The sequence below is a fragment of the Anarhichas minor genome, unplaced genomic scaffold, assembly GCF_050575085.1.
Source record: "Anarhichas minor isolate MPS153535 unplaced genomic scaffold, ASM5057508v1 ptg000086l, whole genome shotgun sequence".
Taxonomy (NCBI): Eukaryota; Metazoa; Chordata; class Actinopteri; order Perciformes; family Anarhichadidae; genus Anarhichas; species Anarhichas minor.
The window spans coordinates 348,129-368,936 of NW_027466532.1; the positions used below are offsets into that span (position 1 = coordinate 348,129).

At 41.1% G+C, this 20,808-nt stretch overlaps 1 protein-coding gene across 1 annotated transcript in view; it reads left to right on the plus strand.

The window, feature by feature from the left end:
• The window catches only part of LOC142938499 (voltage-gated potassium channel subunit beta-2-like), a 125,689-nt gene that overhangs the window by 56,962 nt on the left and 47,919 nt on the right, over positions 1-20,808 (plus strand). Inside the window, exon 5 of the mRNA XM_076081714.1 lies at positions 3,587-3,631. Within this exon, the coding sequence (XP_075937829.1) occupies positions 3,587-3,631 (45 nt within the window). The remainder of the gene's footprint in view (positions 1-3,586; positions 3,632-20,808) is intronic.

A 20,808-nucleotide genomic window follows, 5' to 3' on the forward strand; every position in this document is an offset into this window, starting at 1 on the left:
CGATGCAGCTGGTCGGCGTGGTGGAGATCGGCGGGTTTTGCTGCGTTGAGCTGCCTGGACCCTCTCGATGGCGGTTGGCGGCGTCTCGTGGGCGGCAGGTCGAGTGCTTCCCTGGGCTGTACGGGTGGCCTATGGGGAGGCGAACTGGTCGTCGTCGTCGGATGGCCTGATGAACGGCAGATCCACGTTTTAGGCGGGGTAAGGTTTTTTGTTTTTGTTTTCTCTGCGTGATGTTCTGGTTGCGAGTGCGGAAAGCGCGAGCAAGCTGAGGCTTAGAGTGGGTAGGTATTTGTAGTGTGGCCGGAAGTGGGGGAGTGGCTGAGGCGTGGTCCTACTCCTGAAATTCAGGTAAGATTTATCTACAATAACTGTATAAATGACCACAGGTGGCATGATGAATGCCACCTGTGCGTTAATACGCGCATATTCACGAGGATTGAATATTTGCAATATTAACACCCCAATAATACCATATAAAGCTATGGGTCCTGCCACATATGTCGAGAAGTTTCCATTCATGAACATGGCACCCAAAAATAAAATAATAACTTAAAGAAAATCTATACTTTTTAACAGCATCAGCTGGAATTAAGGGACTGCTTAAGTCACAGAATGGGAGGAAATATCGAGTGCTGTTAGTGCCGTGTCACGTCAGGGTCATACTGTCACTTGAATAAAGAAGAAATGCTTATATATGAAAATGGCTTTAAGATTATATGCCATTATAGCTGACGTTGCCCTTATAACAACGGAGGATCTTCCCCTTGATAGTGACTTGCATAAACTTGCATGTGAAGATGCATGTTAAGAGCCATCCATCTGTCCCTGTCAATATCAGGACACTGTCTAAAGCAGTGTTTTTCAACCTTTTCTGAGCCGCGGCACATTTTTTACATTAAAAAGATCCCACGGCACACTAACAACCAAAAACGTTACAAAATGACACCTTTTAGCATAATACAGCATATATGCCAGGGGTGTCAAACTCAATCCCAGGGAGAGACTACGTTGAGGGCCAAATAGAGTCACCATTTAATAAACAGGATAGAAGGGATATTGGACAAAGTGCAAAAAGAATACATGTTTAGGTAGGCTACATTAGTTTATGCATATGTGCCAGAGCCAGATGTTTGCCATCTTTTCTTGGCTGCCAGTTCATTAATGTCTGGGGTTAGGTTCTGTGCAAAACCTCAAGATGGAGTGAAGGTGCATCAGTGAGACGACTCCTGTGTGGGTTTTTGTTCATCTTCATCACAGAGAAAAAAGCTGCTCACACAGGTATGTGCTTCCAAACATGCAGAGCATTTGAGCAGCATGTAGGCGGAGTTAAGGCATCTTTTCGGGGGTGAAGCTTGGAAACTGTGCAGCGCCCACAGAGTCATACTTTGCCTTGAGTGTCATTACACTGGAGGTATATCAGCTCCACAGGTGCTCTTTCCACGTCAACTGCAAACGGATTGCTGAGCAGTTCAAATTTTAATTTCTGAGCTGCAAAGTCGGCAAATCGGCGAGTGATCTCTGTGCCAAGTACGCCCAGTTTATCAGCAACATGCGCAGTCGGGAACACAGCGGTGGAGACTTTTGCTGCATCACACATGTCTGTGATCATATGTCCCCGTCCCTGAAGCTGGAGGTTTAGCGCAGTGAGATGCTGCCTTATGTCGCACAAAAAGCCAGCTAACATTGCCACTTTTCGTCCCGGAGCTCTGTGGTGTGGCGGGCCAGTTATGATAAACATATGATATTTTCTGGCGGGCCGTTGTACCGAGGGCCGGATATATGCTGACAATTTAATGACAAGTCTCTAAATGTGTTGATCCTTACTAGGCTTTACATCTGGGTTATTTTGACCAGGGCCATTTTTCCTTTTCAAATATTTCTCCATCGCTTTGGTCTTGTCACCGCAACCTCTCCCGCGTCATTTCATTTTACTGTCCTACATTAACACGGTCATTATTGCGCTACCTACTGCCACCCACTGGCATGGAAGAGTATTTATTACTTAGCCAGCCACTATATTGCAGCTCAGACGCTCAACAATGGCAAAGTATTTGCAACAACGAAATAATATTTTTTTGGACTCATTAAGTGAAATTGGACATTTTCTGACGGCACACCTGGCGATCTCTCACGGCACACTGGTGTGCCGCGGCACAGCGGTTGAAAATCACTGGTCTAAAGATACACTGTTAGGGCCTGAAGCGCTAAGGTTTCCAAAAGAAGTAAGTTAGCCATGATACATCTGGTTCCAGTTCTCACTGACCCTATTACACACAGAGACAATTTAACCTTCAAGTTGTACAAAATGTAAGTCATTTTGCAGCTTGAGATGTTCATAGTGATATTGTAGTATTGTTCAATAACATCAATAGCAATAATTGAATTATATTATTGTTCGAATTGCAGAGTCGAAAAAGAAAATGCCAGTATAATATAAAATGTAATTTACATAGGATTTTCTAATGCAGATTGCTTCAAAGTAATATAAAAATTAAATCCCTTAGAGAAAAACAAACTTGCACATTACTCCTTTGACGGGTCTGGACGACTCGCAAATTGTGTTTGTACGCCAGGGAAAATTCAAAATACAAGAAAATTGGTGAATACGGCAATTTTCATCCATTTATAAGAAACAATTATATTATCTTCATTCACTTGTTTCCCCTGATTGACATAAGTTAGTATGGCAAATGTTGCAATGGCAGAGTGGCGCTGTTCCTGTCGGCGCATTGACTCTGGGGAAGGGAAGAGGAGTTTAGTTAGTATAGCATCCATGTGATGCTAGTTATCCAGCATCCATTTAACATTAGTATCCAGCATCCAGCAGCAAATGTGAACTACAGTCAATGAGCCACGGCCTGTAAAGGCCTGCTGCTGACAACATGCTTGACCCAGTCTGCAAAGCCCTGAAGCACCTGTTACTAAACTGAGTGCTATTTGCTTGTTTATTCAAAGTTTCTTCCTATTGAAAGTGTCGCTATTCAAATTGCACCAAATTTGACACAGCCTTCCTTGGGTCACCAGCAATATACCAAGCAAGTGTGAAATATATTGGATGAACGGTTCTTGAGATGTTCAAAGGACATGCCCACATACATACATAAATGCATACAGGTATGGATGGATACCTAATCTGTTCTATTTATTGTAACCTTCGTTGTCATTCTTCACGGCCAATGACAATTAAGTCACAATAGTCATTGAAGCACCAGAGCATGCTTTCCATTTTAACATTCATTGTTAGTTTTTTCTGGAGCAAAAGGACCAATATACATGAAACCCCTCGCTAGTTCACGAAGGACTTAAGCTACATAACAGAAAATGGCAAATTGCCTTCATGCTACTTTTGCCTTAATGTTCGGTTTGTTTACAGTTTACGTTGCTAATGAATTACACTGTTCTTTAGCTGAATATATGTCTGGTTGTTGAGAAACTTGGAAAAGGGAAAAAAATGCATGAAAGGTCTTGTTACATGATCTTTTTACATGGTAGTCAGTAAAGGTGAACTAATGTTGATACCTTACTATGTAGTCAATGTATAACAGTATATGGTTTTCTCTTTCTCTCTGTTAATCTCCTTTCTCAGGGCTGAAGTTGTCTTGGGGAGTATCATAAAGAAGAAAGGATGGAGGTAGAGTTTGCAGATTGTGTCGACTTGTAATATCAAAACTAGAAGCATCATATTAGAAGGTTTATTTTAAAAGTCTTGACCATAACTTTTCTATAATTTTGTTATTGCATCATTGTCATCTGCCGTTAGGCAAATTTCAGCATTGCATATGGGATGACATTACACTTTTATATATATGTTATTCAACAGCATAATCCCAGTTCCCAGAAATCACTCAGAAAAGTGTCAACAAGAGACAATTAAAATTAGTTATATAAAATCAGGCATAATGAAGAGTATTATGTAAAATACAATCTGCAGCTAGATGTTAAAAGAAATACTGTTATTACTACTGTTAGTACTCATACAGCTGCAGTAAACACAACAATTCAAGAGCCTTGGTGCATTTGCAGGTTGTCATCATGACAAACTGCAAAACCATGTTTACATCTCTGTGTATTTCCAAAGTTGTCAAACTATTCCTTTAAACTAAAGCTTGAGGTAGCAACAGACCATTCTAATGACTTCTCTGAATAATACTTTCTTTAATCCTGCTGACCGAGACGCGTAAATTCCTTATGTTGCTAACCCCCCACCCCCAAATAAATTATTCATATAATGTAGTAGTAGTAAGCAGAATAATGATGGAAAAAATGAAGACTACTAGTAATAACAACAGCAGTGGATATACTGTAATTAAATTAAATTAAATTGATTTTGTATTGCCCAAAATTACAAATTAGCCTCAGAGGGCTTTACAATCTGTACACATACGACATCCTCAGTCCCAGGACCCTCACATCGTTACAGGAAAAAGAGGAAGAAACCTTAGAGAGAGCAACAGAGGAGGGATCCCTCTCCCAGGATGGACAGAAGTGCAATAGATGTCATGTGTACAGAATGAACAACATAACAGAGTTCCAACACATTCAATGCATATGACAGAACTATGGCAGGAGGCAAGACCATGGTCCAGGTATAATGGTATTGGTAATAGAAATAGTGATGTGAGTAATACAAATGATATTAGCAGTGGGAGTCAGCAGAGCCATGGCGGGAGGAAGGACCAGGGTCCAGATATAACCACGATCCATGGAAACCTGTGAGGCGAGAAAGCACAAACATTCCGGGGAAGAAGCAAAGTCAGTAATGTGCGTTAATGGTGTCGGCCATAGAAATAATAATGTGAATAATAAAAAATGGTAGTAGAAGTAGGTGTCAGCAGGGCCATGGCAGGAGGCATGACCAGATATAACCACGATCCATGAAAACCTGCGATGCATTAAGGGCCATTCAAGGTTATACTGTTCTCTCTATTTGTTTTACTTCCAAAGTGTTAACATAGATAAACAGCCAGCCAAACTCCTTTTCAAGAGCCAGGAATGCGAGTGTGCTTGCTCCTTTATTGACTTCATAGAAACTAAATCAGGTTGACAACGTTGAATCGGAGTGAAACTAGAAAAGAAAATACAAAACATCTTAATTGACTGCAATATCAATAACGGATAAATATAAACAGCCTTATGTTCACATTTACCTCGAAATCCTAACAAAAGTCGCCATTCTTAATCATTCAACACATGAAGAACATAAAACACTTACAGCCATTGTTTTCTGTGGAATACTGTGGATTAAACATGGGATGCCACACAGCTGCGACCATGCTCCATGCAGTTTACAGCTCTCAACTTCCTACTTCCTGCTTCTCACTTCATTACAGGTGTCAACATAAAAGCACCACACCCATTTATGCATAAAACAATGAAAACACATTTCAACAGTTAACTTAAACCCTTCTTCAACATATAAACATATTCAGGGCAGAACACTCCCCGTCTGGCATTTACATATGCCACTTAAGCTTTAATTGTCCCTACTTGACTCCTGACTGTTCTTTGGCAAGTGCAAGACAACATCAGAGATGGGCCTTAAGAATGTCTTTACTTTGACTTGTGATGCCGTCCTGACTTCGATTTTGCAGACCTTCCCATCACTGCTTGGCAGGGTTGAAGTGACCAGTCCCATTGGCCACTCATTGCGAGGTGATTGGCTCTGTTTCAGTAGAACAATATCTCCTACCTGCAGGTTCCGAGATGCTGTGTGCCACTTGCGCCTCGGCTGAAGGGTGTGGAGATATTCATTTCTCCATCGGGTCCAAAACTCGTTGGCTAGTGCTTGCACTTGTCTCCAATGACACTTGAAGAGATCCTTTTCCTCGAAACCGCTGGCTGGAGCAGTCAGACCTGTTGTTTTAGTTAGAAGCGTAGCAGGGATCAGCAGTACTGGGAAAGATGGATCAGACAAGACAGGGACTAATGGTCTCGCATTGATGATGGCCGAAACCTCTGCCATGAAAGTACAAAGCACTTCGTGAGTTAGGGAAGTACGCTTCGTTTGCAGCAACAGGTAGTCGAGAATCCTCCGGGTGACACCAATCATACGTTCCCACACACCACCCATGTGAGATGCATGTGGGGGATTGAACTCGCATGTGCAACCATTCTCTTGAAGGTACTTTAGCACATTGGTTTGACTTGTAACTTCTCGTCCCATGCCCAGTTCAAAACTGGCTCCAACAAAGTTTGTACCTCTATCTGACATCAATTGCTTCGCTGGCCCTCTTACAGCAAAAAACCTTATGGCATTGATGCAACTGGATGAGTCCATGGACTCTATCACTTCCACATGCACGGCTCTGGTACTGATGCATGTAAAAAGGATAGCCCACCGTTTGCTCTGAGCAGCACCATCTCTGGTGCGTCTGGTGACCACATTCCAGGGACCAAAAAAACATCCAGTCCCACGTACGTGAATGGTGGGGATGAGCTTAGACTTAGACGTTCTGGGGGAGGTCTGCCATCCTTTGGACCTCAAGCTTTCCTCTTAGTTTGCGGCAGGTGACGCAGTGATCAAGGACTGAACTGATCAGCCTCTTGCCAGCAACAATCCATAGGCCAGCAGCCCTGACTGCCCCTTCTGTGAATTGTCGGCCCTGATGTGCCACTTTTCTGTGGTAGTGACTCACCAGTAGTTTCGTGACATGACTTTGTTTTGGGAGTATGATTGGATTTCTCACCTCGGAATCAATCGGTGTATGTCTCAGATGTCTTCCAGTCCGCAAGAGACCATCACACATAAAAGGATCAAGATCCAGGATTGCACTTGATCTTGAGACCGCTCTGTTCTCTTGTAGTGCAACTCCTCTGGATAAGCTTCCTTTTGGACAGACTTGAGTATAACCAGCTTTGCTTTTGCCAACTCTTCTTGGGTACATGGTTTGTGGCACTGATGCCATCTTTTGCATGCATCTGTCAAGTCCAACTTGTGTGAACGAGTTTGATGGATCAAGAAGGAAACTGCTCTCAGCAAAGAGTCCCAAGTCGAGAAGTGTTGGAACCTTTCTGTAGTAAGTTTACCTTCGCTTATGTGAGTAGCAAGGGTGGTCAGTTGAGGTCTCACATCTACATGTTTCAGGATCCACCAACTCAAAAGACTCATCTGTATCAGGCGAAAGTGGTTTGCTAAGGAAGTCTGGTCCTGTAAACCACATTTTGTTGATGAGCTGTGATGCAGGCACAGACCTGGTGGCCAGATCAGCTGGATTTTGATCTGTTAGCGCATGGTGCCAGTTTAGGAGAAGTCATCCGGCTTAAACGTGTACACAGTTGTGCACGTATACAAATAAACACTTTGAGTCATTGTGGATGTATCCGAGGAAAACTTTGCTGTCACAATAAAAGTTCACCGCATCTGGCTTGTCAAGCTCGTCGACGATCAGTTCAGCCATTTCGACGCCCAGCACAGCTCCACAAAGTGGAGGAAAGGCGAGGGATGGTCGGTTCTGGTTGAGGGGCTAGTTTGAGGCATCGGAGAAGAGACATAGCTCAGTGTATTTGGCGCTGGAGAGGGACTGTTGTATGTATGACCGGGAAAGATGCAGGTTACTCAGCTTCATCACCAAGCCCCAAGTCTTTTAGAACTGCAGCCAGCTCAGCTCTTCAGGAGGGAAGGCTTGCATCACTGCAACACTGTTTGAGGCAATTTTGTGCAGTTTAAGATTAGATTTTGCAAGTGATGCTTGAGTGTACTTCAGCAAATCAATGGCCTCCACTTCAGTCGGGAGGGGGATCTACCCATCGTCCACATAAAAGTGCCTGTCATCGAAGTGGCGTGAATCAGATCCATACTTTAGTTTACCCTCTTGGGCAGCTCTTCGTAGGCCATATATCACCTCTGCAGGTGTAGGGCTGTTCCCGAAGACATGGACTCGCATGCGGTACTCAGTTACCTCCTTTGTCACGTCATTATCCTTGTGCCAGAGGAATCTCAAGTAGTTTCTGTGGTCTTCTCTCACAAAGAAACCATAGAACATTTGTTGGATGTCAGCTGTTAGTGCAACAAGTTCCTTTCTGAACCTCAGCAGTACTCCGAGGAGAGAGTTGTTTAAGTCTGGGCCAGAGAGCAGGACACTGTTGAGAGAGATGCCACCTTCTTGTGCGCTTGAGTCAAACACAACTCATATCTGGGACGGCTTTTGGGGATGGTATACCCCAAAAATTGGTAAGTACCAGCATTTTGCATTTTCAGGGAGAGGATGTGCTTCCTCTGCGTGTCCATTTTCAAAGAGCTTTGCCATAAAGGCAACACACTGTTCTTTCATTTCAGGATTTTTGTTCAGTGTGCATTGCGAGGAGTGAAGGCAGGAGAGGGCTTGAGCACGGTTATTTCAAGTGAGCATGTGTGGCGAGAGGTAGGTGGGATGTGGTTTAAAGTTTACGTGGACATTAACCAATAGTCAGAGCCAGGGTAGGAAATTTACATATTTTTAGGGGGCAACTTTTGCCCCCACTGACTGAAATCCAGGGGCATTTAAAAAAAAATTGGGGGCACTTTTTGAAACTTGTGAAATAACATTCAACCTTTGTTCAAAATAATAAATATACTTATTTAGGCTTACAGTATATGAGCAATTGTCATCAAATGGCAATAATAAGACTATTAGGCAGTAGTCTACAGATTCAAAGTGTTTTCTTAGATTTTTTGAACAAAAAACAAACATAAATCAGACAATCATATTCAATTTTATTCTTATTTATTTGTGGTTATTTATTGTTATTACATTTTTTAAACAACTATTAACAATTATTAAGTCAACGATGCCTTGATTACATATACATCAGTCATTGTATGGAATTATTGTGAAAAATATTTTTGTAGCACCTCAAATATTGTGATATTACCCATTTTTGTCCTGAACATATGCATTAGTCATTGTGTGGAATTTTTGAGAAAAACATTTTTATAGCACCTTCAAAATTAAAAAAAATGTGCCATTTGAAGGTACAAATTCAGTTCAGAGTTTTTGCTTGGTAAAATATCTTAATTGACTGTCAGTCAGGTATTATTCATTTCCAGCAACCCTCAAATCAAAGAATGAAGACACTTTACGCACAATTTAGGTGTATTTTCCCTTCAACTCACGAGATGCAGGTAGCATGTTTTATACTTAATGTGACTGTAATTAATTTAATCTAATTTCCATTATGCAATATGTGTACTTTGTTGGCATCTTATTCTGAAAACCGGATGTTGTCTCACGTTAATCTTTCCGCTAACTTTGCAAATTCCTTCGCTCGCTCCCGATCTGTGCCGTTTGAATGCGTTTACCGTGAATTTCAGCATGTAGGTCCACTCAAATTTAAGTGTCTGCTGAGTTGACCGCAGTCACAGGTCTGATTAAGAAGGGCACATTTATTTATTTGTTTAGAACGTTCGGTTCTTCACTCACACGCAACATCAGTCAAGGCGAAAATGAAAAACATTATATGGCAACTGGACCGGGTCATATATGCTACGATGTTTTTGACAAGTTCATTAAATTATCATTATTATTTGAGGAAATTATGGGGGCATTTTTTGCCCCTCTCCTAGTGATATCAGGGGCAAAATTATAGTTCTTAGGGGCAGTTTTGCCCTTTGCCCTCGTGTATTTCCGACACTGGTCAGAGCACAACAACGCCACCATAGGAATTTCACCTAAAGATTGAGTTTTGCCCACACAGTATCAGGATTCATAGGACACTCAGGTTCATGATACAGATTAGCATAAGACGTGGTTCCAATACAAAAACAATCTTTATTATTATACAATAGTAGTTCACCGATAAGGTTTAAACAGGAAATACTAAAAGAGCTGTATACATTTATTTAAAAGAGGTGTAGGACTGCGGCTTACCAGTGGCGAGGTGGACCAGTGCAGGTGAGGATCCCAAAAGAGGAGGCACCCCGATCACACGTGTATTTATTTATTGGTTTATTTGAACGGGACAGTGCACATTAATAAAAACATTTCTGCAAATGCGCCAGAGTTAGCCAAAAGGCTATTTTTCATCTGTAGTCCCAAGAGGCAGATGTTTACAAAATAAACCTAAAAACAATGTAAGATTAAAGTTAAAAGGTTATACAATATTGACACTTAACAATGTGTGCACAAACAATGAAAAAGGTGAGAATAAAACTGTTATACATTGTCAAGTACAGACAAGACATGCAACACAGAGGCTATCAAAGTCAGCACACACAAAGCAAATAAAAAGGATGACTATGTTAAAATACAAACATGGACTAAAAACAGTATTATGCTGTAGTTGTTTAGACACTAAAAAACATCCACGTCAGAGGCACAAAACATAAAAGCATACAGAGTATGTGAAATACATAAATCACTCAGACACAGCTAAACAACAATAAAAGACATGCATGCAGGTAGTTGACGGTCGACCGGCAATTTAAAGAAAGACAGAAAGGTGACAACAGACAGATCGAGGGAAGTTCAACACAGACAGAGAAACAGTTACAATCTAGTGCCAACAGAGCTGGGTACTAACTAACCATTTCTGTAAGTGAGATTTAAATGAACTGTATGTGTGTAGTTCTCTAATGGTCACTGGGATGGAGTTCCATTGTAGTGCAGCTTGTACTGAAAATGCAGACTGGCTGAAAGCACTTTTCCTGAGTGGGATAATGCAATCCCCTCTTGCTGCTCCTCTTGTGAGCCGATAACCAGTTGTTCTTGTGATCACAAATTGTTTAAGCGGAGGAGAGGTCAAGCCATGTATAATCTTGTACATGAGACATTCATAAATTTAAACATGTTCTCCCAACTAAACAAGTTATATATTTTTAGTATAGGGCAATGATCAGAACGAACAGATTTTTTATCAAGGATTTTGAGTGTTCGTTTATACAATGACTGTAGTGGTTTCAGAGTAGTGGTGCTAGCCTGTGACCAGGTTGTTAAACAGTTAGTGATATGGGAAACGACCATAGCAAGCATGTATGTCTTAGCTGCCTCTGTTGACATATAGTTTCGTGTGAACCTGAAATTTGATAGATTAAATTTGACCCGGTTACAGACCTTTTTCACCTGAGATTTGAATGACAGTTTGGAATCAAAAAGTACTCCGAGATACTTGTAGTCAGGTACAACCCGTAGCCTCTCCCCAGATACAAAAACATCCGGCTCTACACTACCAGAGTTTGTTTTGGTAAAAAACATAGACACTGTTTTGGATACGTTTAGTTGTAACAGCATTGCTTTAACCATGCAGTTACATGAACCATGGAGTTAGTGAGTTCATTTGCCACTTGTCCCATTTTGCTACCATGCAAGTAGATCACAGTGTCATCTGCATACATTTGGATGTTGGTGTCAGGGCATGCTGATGGCAGATCATTGATATATAAAGAGAACAGCAGTGGGCCCAGGACAGATCCTTGTGGGACGCCTGTGGACAAGTGGAGGGCGGTAGATTGATAGTTCTGTATTTGGACATACTGTGATCTATTTAGCAAATACGATTAAATCCATTTAAGTGTACCTGAGGAGAAATTGTAGCCGTGCAATTTAGACAAAAGAATGCTATGGTTAACAGTGTCAAATGCCTTCTTGAGATCAAGAAACACAACTCCAACAACTCCCCCTTTGTCCATTAGAAATTTGATTTTTTTTTCTGTGAAGAAACAGGTGGCTGTCTCAGTAGAATAATTGGCTCTGAAGCCGAATTGCATTGGGTGAAGAGCAAAATAACTGGTATTGAAATGGCAGATCATTTGCTCAGCTACCAACTTCTCTGCAACTTTTGATATTGTTGGCAGGATACTGATGGGTCTGTTGTTATAGGTAGAAAGGGGATCTCCATCTTTGAATACTGGAACAACAGCAGCCGATTTCCAAACACTGGGAAACATGCTCTGAGAGATTGAGAGATTGATGATTTTGCTGATGGGATCTGTTAGTGTTGTGTTAAGTTCTTTGAGCATAACTGCATCCATACCAAATACATCCTTTGCTTTGGAAGGTTTAAGAGACCTGATTATTCTCGTGAGATCTGATTGAGTGACATTTCTTATGCTGAAGGTCGGCTCCAATGAATTTACTGTACAGACGTGTTTTCTCAGGGGAGAAACATTTAGCAATAGTAGCTACAGAATCAATGAAATAGTGATTGAAAGCTGTTGCTACTTCCGCTGGGTTATTTGACAGCTTTCCATTTATGTTAAGTTGCTGCAGCTTCCTTACTTTGTTGAAATGTCCCGTTAGCTTGTGTAACTGATCCCAGATCATTTTAGTATTACCTCTTGCCTTTTCTATTATAGTCAGGAAAAAATCTGCCTTAGCTTTTCTTAATTTCTTTACCTCTTTGTTCCTCAGCATAGCAAAATGTTGTCTGTCATGGCTCGATTTATTTTTAATTGCAGTTTTTAAGACACAATCCCGTTCTTTCATTAATTTTAAGATATCATCATTTATCCTACCAGAGTCAGATTGTGGTTGGAGAGACCAGTTACCATATTGAGAGATTTTAGAACTCTCGCAGGCCTATTACTAAATATTAAATCAATTTGGGTCCTGGAGGAATTTGTTATTCTTGTGGGCCCACTGATCAACTGCACAAGGTCAAAGTCATCAGTTATCAGTTTAAGATTCTTTCTAGATGATTTGTCATCCCAATTGATGTTAAAATCACCCATAATAATTACCTCTTTACTGAAATTGCATTATTTTAATAGTTTCTCAAATTCCTCATAGAAATTATTATTGGAAGAGGGAGGGCGATAAATTACAAGAAGTGTGAAAGACATTTGTAGTGATAAGACTATATCTAGACCTATGCATTCCAAATCTTTACAGACAGTCCACTGGATTTCATTACACCGGATACTATCTCTCACATAGATCATGACACCACCACCCTTTGATCCAACCCTATCTCTCCTGTAAATGTTATAACCTGGCACTGTTATTGCTGCTGATGGAGCATTTTTGTGGAGCCAGGTCTCAGATAAACAAAGAAAGTCTAAATTGGAATCAAGCAACAGATGATGGACTTGATCACTTTTAGATTTAACCATAGGACCCGAGAGCCCCCCACGGGGGGCTGTTTTAGAGTGTGCAGCATTCAGCATGTCGTAGAAAGCATTTTTCATAAAGAAATATGATTATTGCTCCAGACATATTAAATATCGAATTAACGGGAAAAGTCCGAGCAACATCATCATACCAGCCATTGTAAACACTGCAAACACAATTATACATGAACTAATATCATATCTGGTAGATATCTAGAAGATTTGCCACAATTTTGGCCAAAAATCGACGACCTATGCTCACTCTATGGCTCTCTCATCACGGAGCAGGATCGCACATGGCGGATGAACACATGCAGGAGGGGCACGATTCGACCCGGAAACGCACAGCGGCGTCGAAATTACTCTCTTTCAAACCGTTCAAAAGTTATGGGTATGCATACCAACATCAGCCGCAGGTCACGAGAAAAACAATTGGGTAAAAAAAAAACTTACGTTTTGACGGTTTTGGCGATGAAAAACGGATTTATTCCAGCCGATTTCTGCACAGCTCTGCCCGCCATGTTCTGCTGCATGTCTGTGAGTGAGATCAATGCGCTGGCGGAATGAATCACAAAATGGCAGACGATTCTGTGACTGCGGTCAAGTCAGCAGACACTCAGATCTCCGTGGTCAACTCAGCAGACACTTAAATTGTAGTGCACCTATACGCTGAAACTTACGGTAAACGCAACCAAACGGCACAGGACGGGAGCGAGCGAAAGATTTTGCAAAGTTAGCGGAAAGATGAACGTGAAAACTTCCGGTTTTCTACAGACGAACATCCGGTTTTCAAAATAAGATGCCAACAAAGTATACATATTGCATAATGAAATTAGATTAAATAATTATATTCACATTAAGTATAAAACATGCTACCTGCATCTCCTGAGTTAAAGGGAAAATACACCTAAATTGTGCGTAAAGTGTCTTTATTCTTTGATTTGAGGGTTGCTGGAAGTTAATAATACCTGACTGACGGTCAATTAAGATATTTTACGAAGCAAAAACTCTGAACTGAATTTGTATCTTCAAATGGCACATTTTTTAAATGTTTAAGGTGCTATAAAAATGTTTTTCTCAATAATTCCACACAATGACTAATGCATATATGTTCAGGACAAAAATGGGTAATATCACAATATTTAAGGTGCTACAAAAATATTTTTCTCAATAATTCCAGACAATGACTGACATGTATGTGTTGAGGACATCGTTGACTCCACCCATACTGAATATTAGACATTTTTACGGTACCAATTAACAGATATTTCAAATTAAAACTCATACATTTGAATCGAGAAAATATCTAATAAATGGATATTTGAAGTGTAATAAAAACAGTTTTCTCAATAAGTCCAGACAATGACTGATATACATGTGTTGAGGACGTCGTTGATTCCACCCAAACTGAATATTAGACATTTTTACTGTCCCAATTAAGAGATATTTCAAATTAAAACTCATACATTTGAACCGAGAAAACGTATAATAACTGAATATTTGAGGTGCTATAAAAACTATTTTCTCAATAAGTCCAGACAATGACTGACATGTATGTGTTGAGGACATCGTTGACTCCACCCATACTGAATATTAGACATTTTTACTGTCCCAATTAGGAAATATTTCAAATTAAAACTCATACATTTGAATCGAGAAAATATCTAATAAATGGATATTTGAAGTGTAATAAAAAGTTTTTTCTCAATAAGTCCAGACAATGACTGATATGTATGTGTTGAGGACGTCGTTGACTCCACCCATACTGAATATTAGACATTTTTACTGTACCAATTAAGAGATATTTCAAATTAAAACTCATACATTTGAATCGAGATAATATCTAATAAATGGATATTTGAAGTGTAATAAAAACAGTTTTCTCAATAAGTCCAGACAATGACTGATATACATGTGTTGAGGACGTCGTTGACTCCACCCATACTGAATATTAGACATTTTCACTGTCCCAATTAGGAAATATTTCAAATTAAAACTCATACATTTGAATCGCGAAAAAGTATAACAAATGGATATTTGAAGTGTAATAAAAAGTTTTTTCTCAATAAGTCCAGACAATGACTGATATGTATGGGTTGAGGACATCGTTGACCCCACCCACACTGAAAATTAGACATTTTTACTGTCCCAATTAAGAGATATTTCAAATTAAAACTCATACATTTGAATTGAGAAAATATACACACAAGGTGATATATTTCGAGTGTTTATTTCTTTTAATGTTGATGATTATGGCTTACAGCTAATAAAAACCCCAAATTCTGTATCTCAGAAAATTTGAATATTACATAAGACCAATTTAAAAAAGGTTTTTTAATACAGAAATGTTGGCCTACTGAAAAGTATGTCTATGTACAGTATAAAGTATGCACTCAATACTTGGTCGGGGCACCTTTTGCATGAATTACTGCATCAATGCGGCGTGGCACGGAGGCGATGAGACTGTGGCCCTGCTGAGGTGTTATGGAAGCCCAGGTTGCTTTGATAGGGGCCTTCAGCTCATCTGCATTGTTGGGTCTGATGTCTCTCATCTTCCTCTTGACAATACCCCATAGATTCTCTCTGAGGTTTAGGTCATTCAAGAATTTGGTTGAGAATCACAAGGAGTGAACTGCGGCTGGAGTCAGTGCTTCAAGAGCCACCACACACAGACGTATCCAGGACATGGGCTACAACTGTCGCATTCCTTGTGTCAAGCTACTCCTGAACCAGAGACGTAAGAAGTGTCTTACCTGGGCTAAGTTGCCTGAGCTAAGTTACCTGGACTAAGGAGAAAAAGGACTGGACTGTTGCTCAGTGGTCCAAAGTCCTCTTTTCAGATGAAAGTCAATTTTGCATTTAATTTGGAAATCAAGGTCCAGAGTCTGGAGGCAGAGTGGAGAGGCACACAATCCAAGTGTCTTGAGGTCCAGTGTGAAGTTTCCACAGTCAGTGATGATTTGGGGAGCCATGTCATCTGCTGGTGTTGGTCCACTGTGTTTTATCAAGTCCAAAGTCAGTGCAGCCTTCTACCAGGACATTTTAGAGCACTTCATGCTTCCCTCTGCTGACAAGCTTTATGGAGATGCTGATTTCATTTTCCAGCAGGACTTGACACCTGCCCACACTGCCAAAAGCACCAATACATGGTTTAATGACCACGGTATCACTGTGCTTGATTGGTCAGCAAACTCGCCTGACCTAAACCTCAGAGAGAATCTATGGGGTATTGTCAAGAGGAAGATGAGAGACATCAGACCCAACAATGCAGACGAGCTGAAGGCCGCTATCAAAGCAACCTGGGCTTCCATAACACCTCAGCAGTGCCAGTCTCATCGCCTCCGTGCCACGCCGCATTGATACAGTAATTCATGCAAAAGGAGCCTCGACCAAGTATTGAGTGCATACTGTATACTGTACATGGACATACTTTTCAGTAGGCCAACATTTCTATATTAAAAATCCTTTTTTTAATCGGTCTTATGTAATATCTAATTTTCTGAGATACAGAATTTGGGTTTTTTATTAGCTGTAAGCCATAGCCTAAACACTCGAAATATATCACACTTTCGATGATATTCTAATTCATTGAGATGCACCTGTATACATCAATCATTGTTTGGAATTGTTAAGGGAATACTTTTTATAACACTTCAAATATTCAGAAATTACCTGTTCCTCGGTACAAATGTATCTCTTAATTGGTACAGTAAAATTGTTTAATTTTCAGTATGGGTGGAGTCAAAGATGTCTTGAACAGATATGCATCAGTCATTATCTGGAATTATTAAGAAAACCCTTTTTATAGCACCTTAAATATTAAGAAATGAACGTTTTGAACGTTCAAAAGGACTTATATTTTGGAAAATCTCTTAATTGGGAAAGTAAAAATATTTGATTCTCAGTATTAGTATAGTTAGAGATGTCATGAACACATATGCACTAGTCATTGTCTGGAATTATAAAAGAAAACTCTTTTTATAGCATCTCAAATATTCAGTTATTGGATATTTCTTGGAACAAATTAATTAATTAACTTTAAAAAAATCTCTTCATTACCACAGTAAAGATTTTTCATTTTCTGTATATGTGTGGTCAGAGATTTCCTCAACTTATATGCATTGGTCATTGTGTGGAATTATTGAGAAAATAGTTTTTATAGCACCTCAAATATTCAGAAATGTACCCGTTTCTTGGTACAAATGTATGACTTTTACTTTGAAATATCTCTTAATTGGTACAGTAAAAATGTCTAATATTCAGTTTGGGTGGAGTCAACGACGTCCTCAACACATGTATATCAGTCATTGTCTGGACTTATTGAGAAAACAGTTTTTATTACACTTCAAATATCTATTTATTAGATATTTTCTCAATTCAAATGTATGAGCTTTAATTTGAAATATCTCTTAATTGGTACAGTAAAAATGTCTAATATTCAGTATGGGTGGAGTCAACGATGTCCTCAACACATACATATCAGTCATTTTCTGGACTTATTGAGAAAATACTTTTTATTACACTTCAAATATTCATTTATTTGATATTTTCTCGATTCAAATGTATGACATTTACTTTGAAATATCTCCTAATTAGGACAGTAAAAATGTGAAATTTTCAGTATGGGTGGAGTCAACGATGTCCCCAACACATACATGTCAGTCATTGTCTGGAATTATTGAGAAAAATATTTTTGTAGCACCTTAAATATTGTGATATTACCCATTTTTGTCCAGAACATATATGCATTAGTCGTGTGGAATTATTGAGAAAAACATTTTTATAGCACCTTAAACATTTAAAAAATGTGCCATTTGAAGATACAAATTCAGTTCAGAGCTTTTGCTTCGTAAAATATCTTAATTGACCGTCAGTCAGGTATTATTAACTTCCAGCAACCCTCAAATCAAAGAATAAAGACACTTTATGCACAATTTAGGTGTATTTTCCCTTTAACTCAGGAGATGCAGGTAGCATGTTTTATACTTAATGTGAATATAATTCATTTAATCTCATTTCATTATGCAATATGTATACTTTGTTGGCATCTTATTCTGAAAACCGAATGTTCGTCTGTAGAAAACCGGAAGTTGTCTCACGTTAATCTTTCCGCTAACTTTGCAAAGTTCTTCGCTCGCTCCCGATCTGTGCCGTTTGGTTGCGTTTACCGTAAGTTTCAGCGTATATGTGCACTACAATTTAAGTGTCTGCTGAGTTGACCACGGAGATCTGAGTGTCTGCTGACTTGACCGCAGTTTGAGATCGCGGGATTTAGCAGTTTCTTGTTTACATTTTGGGTAATCTTTCCAATTACACGTGGACTACCTGAAGAGATGCCATCAATGGTCGGAACACTCTGTGGCTCAGTCAGTGCAGTGTCCGCCTCATTTCTCGATGATGTCGAACCGCACGGAGCCTCCGACAAACCCGCGGTGCTGCCGGCCGTCACGTTAGCTTCCAGGCTCGGCTCCAGCGCCGGTAGTCCCCCCGGGGCATACTGCTGACTGGCCTGCGGGCATCCGTAGAATCCTGTCTGGAAAACTAACGATGGCCCATCGGCTGCTGCACCAGCCCCTCCATTCCGAGAAGGCAGCACTCTCCAAACAGCGTCAGCTGAGACAGATGTAATCCATGGATCAACCGCTTTGAAGTTGGCTTCCTTCCCTGGTGTAGTGTGTAGCGGGCCTGGGCACGGATGAATATCTCCAGATAACAGCAGGAAAATTGTGATAATTAGAGTGTGGCTTAGCTGAAGCAGAGCCGCTGGTTTCGTGGGTTTCTTCACTCGGTTGTACAAAGATGGAAAAATGAACGATACGGCCAAAGCGTGTTTCCCATATCCAAATTTTACCATGTCTTGATTTGACAGTTGGCTTGACAGATCGGCATTGTTTGCGTATATTTTTCCACAACTATAAAAGTTTAGGGGTGGGTTGATGACAACCATTTTCAAAACTAACTGGATGTTAGCAGGTCTTATAAAGTTACAAAGCAATCCATAGACTAAGAGGGCTGAGAGTGCACCTGCTCTACCTGCTGCTCTACCTGCCACCTACCGATCAAGCAATATTCGTGTACACAACACTCACAGACGCAACCACACGTGAGGGTTCCTAACCAGGGGCACACCAAACCACACAGCACACGAAGGGAGACACCAACACCCGGAGGCACCAACCCCACCACCTTGGCTTGGCAGCTCCTACAGAGACAAGGAACACAATTACAAAAGGCTCTGGTTCTCAGAAAGAAAAATCAAACAAAGGAAAAAAAATAAGAAAAGACAAAACAACCAAAATAACTCCGGTTAACGGATCAGCCAGGGGGGATGATCAGTTACCCAATTTATATAAATTAAAAGCCAGAGTGGGCCTTAACATCCCTGGTCAGAATACACGTAGAATGGCTCAAGCTAAAAATAGTTTGTTCTCATTAAAACAAGGGTGCTGCTGACAGCAAACAGCACAGAACAGGGGCGCAGTGCTGATAATAGCAGCGTCAGACCCTGTAGGCGACGCAGCGCAGCAGGGTAGACGAAACCCAATAGGCCAAAAGCCATTAGCCCAACACAGCGGTAATCACACGCCGGTAGGCAACACAGCCGTAGGCAAAACCCCGGTAAGCAAAACAGCAGCGTCCTTAAACGTGAGCAGCTTTAGCTTTAGCCGCTTTCTGGCAGCGTTCCACTCGAACCCAACCAAAAGTCCCCTGTGATACAGGATGACATCAAATTAATAGAATAATAATTAACACCAAAGTATATAAACTAACAGAATAAAATCACCTACCGATCAGGCAATATTCGTCGGTTCCAGAAGGGGGGAGGAGGGCATGTAGCATTGCCACCGGCAGCTATGTAAGCAAGACACGGTTACTAACAGGACACCATAATACAATCAAATCAGGACCTAACGTGCGGACGTGCGGTCCGACGTGCTGCCACTTCACTCCGTTCGTGGTGACTGGATGGTGGGCCAGCCCAGGAGGCAGATGGTTGATCTGTCCTCACATTAGTGGGAACCACTACGGGGTCTGGCAGAGTGGAGGCCGGGCCAAATGGTGGGGGTAGCAGCCCCAAGGTGGTTTGTGTCACTGCAGTCGGTCTGGCAGATGTCAGGATAGGTGTGGCTTGAGGACATTCCTGCTGCTGCAGCATCAACAAATCACCATCGGATGAGGACTCGTCCTCAGAGAGTGGCATGTCCATGGAACACGGGCCACTGGTGGAGGCACGACCTGGGGAGTCTGCTCCAATCAGGACTTTTAGCCGGTTATGATGGACTTGCTTGGTTTTACTGTGGTCGTCCACAGGTGCAATGGTGTAAACTGGGCCACCATCCTTAGGTGCCTTCAGGACTCTATGCACCACAGGACACCACAGATCCTGGATTTTATGACGTCCCCTCACACTAAAATCCCTCAACAATACCAACTGACCTTTCTTCAAAGGTGCACTTCGAACAGCATGCCCTATGATCAGCATGATCATAGTTCTTCTTTCGACGCTCTGCCGCCAACCTCAACCTCTCCCTAGCCCCTTCAAAGGCTACCTGCAACCGAGTCTGGTGCTCCTGGATCCACTCATGGACGTTTCCTCCCACCGGATCCTGAACTCTGGCCAGCAAGAAGTCGTTGGGCAGCCTGGGTTCATGACCGAACATCAGGAAAAATGGTGATTCACCGGTTGCCTGATGGGGAGTGGTGTTGTAACAGTATAGTACCTGCGGCAGGCAAGAATTCCAGTCTCTTTCGAGATACGGGTAGAGTGCGCAGCAAGTTGTGGAGAG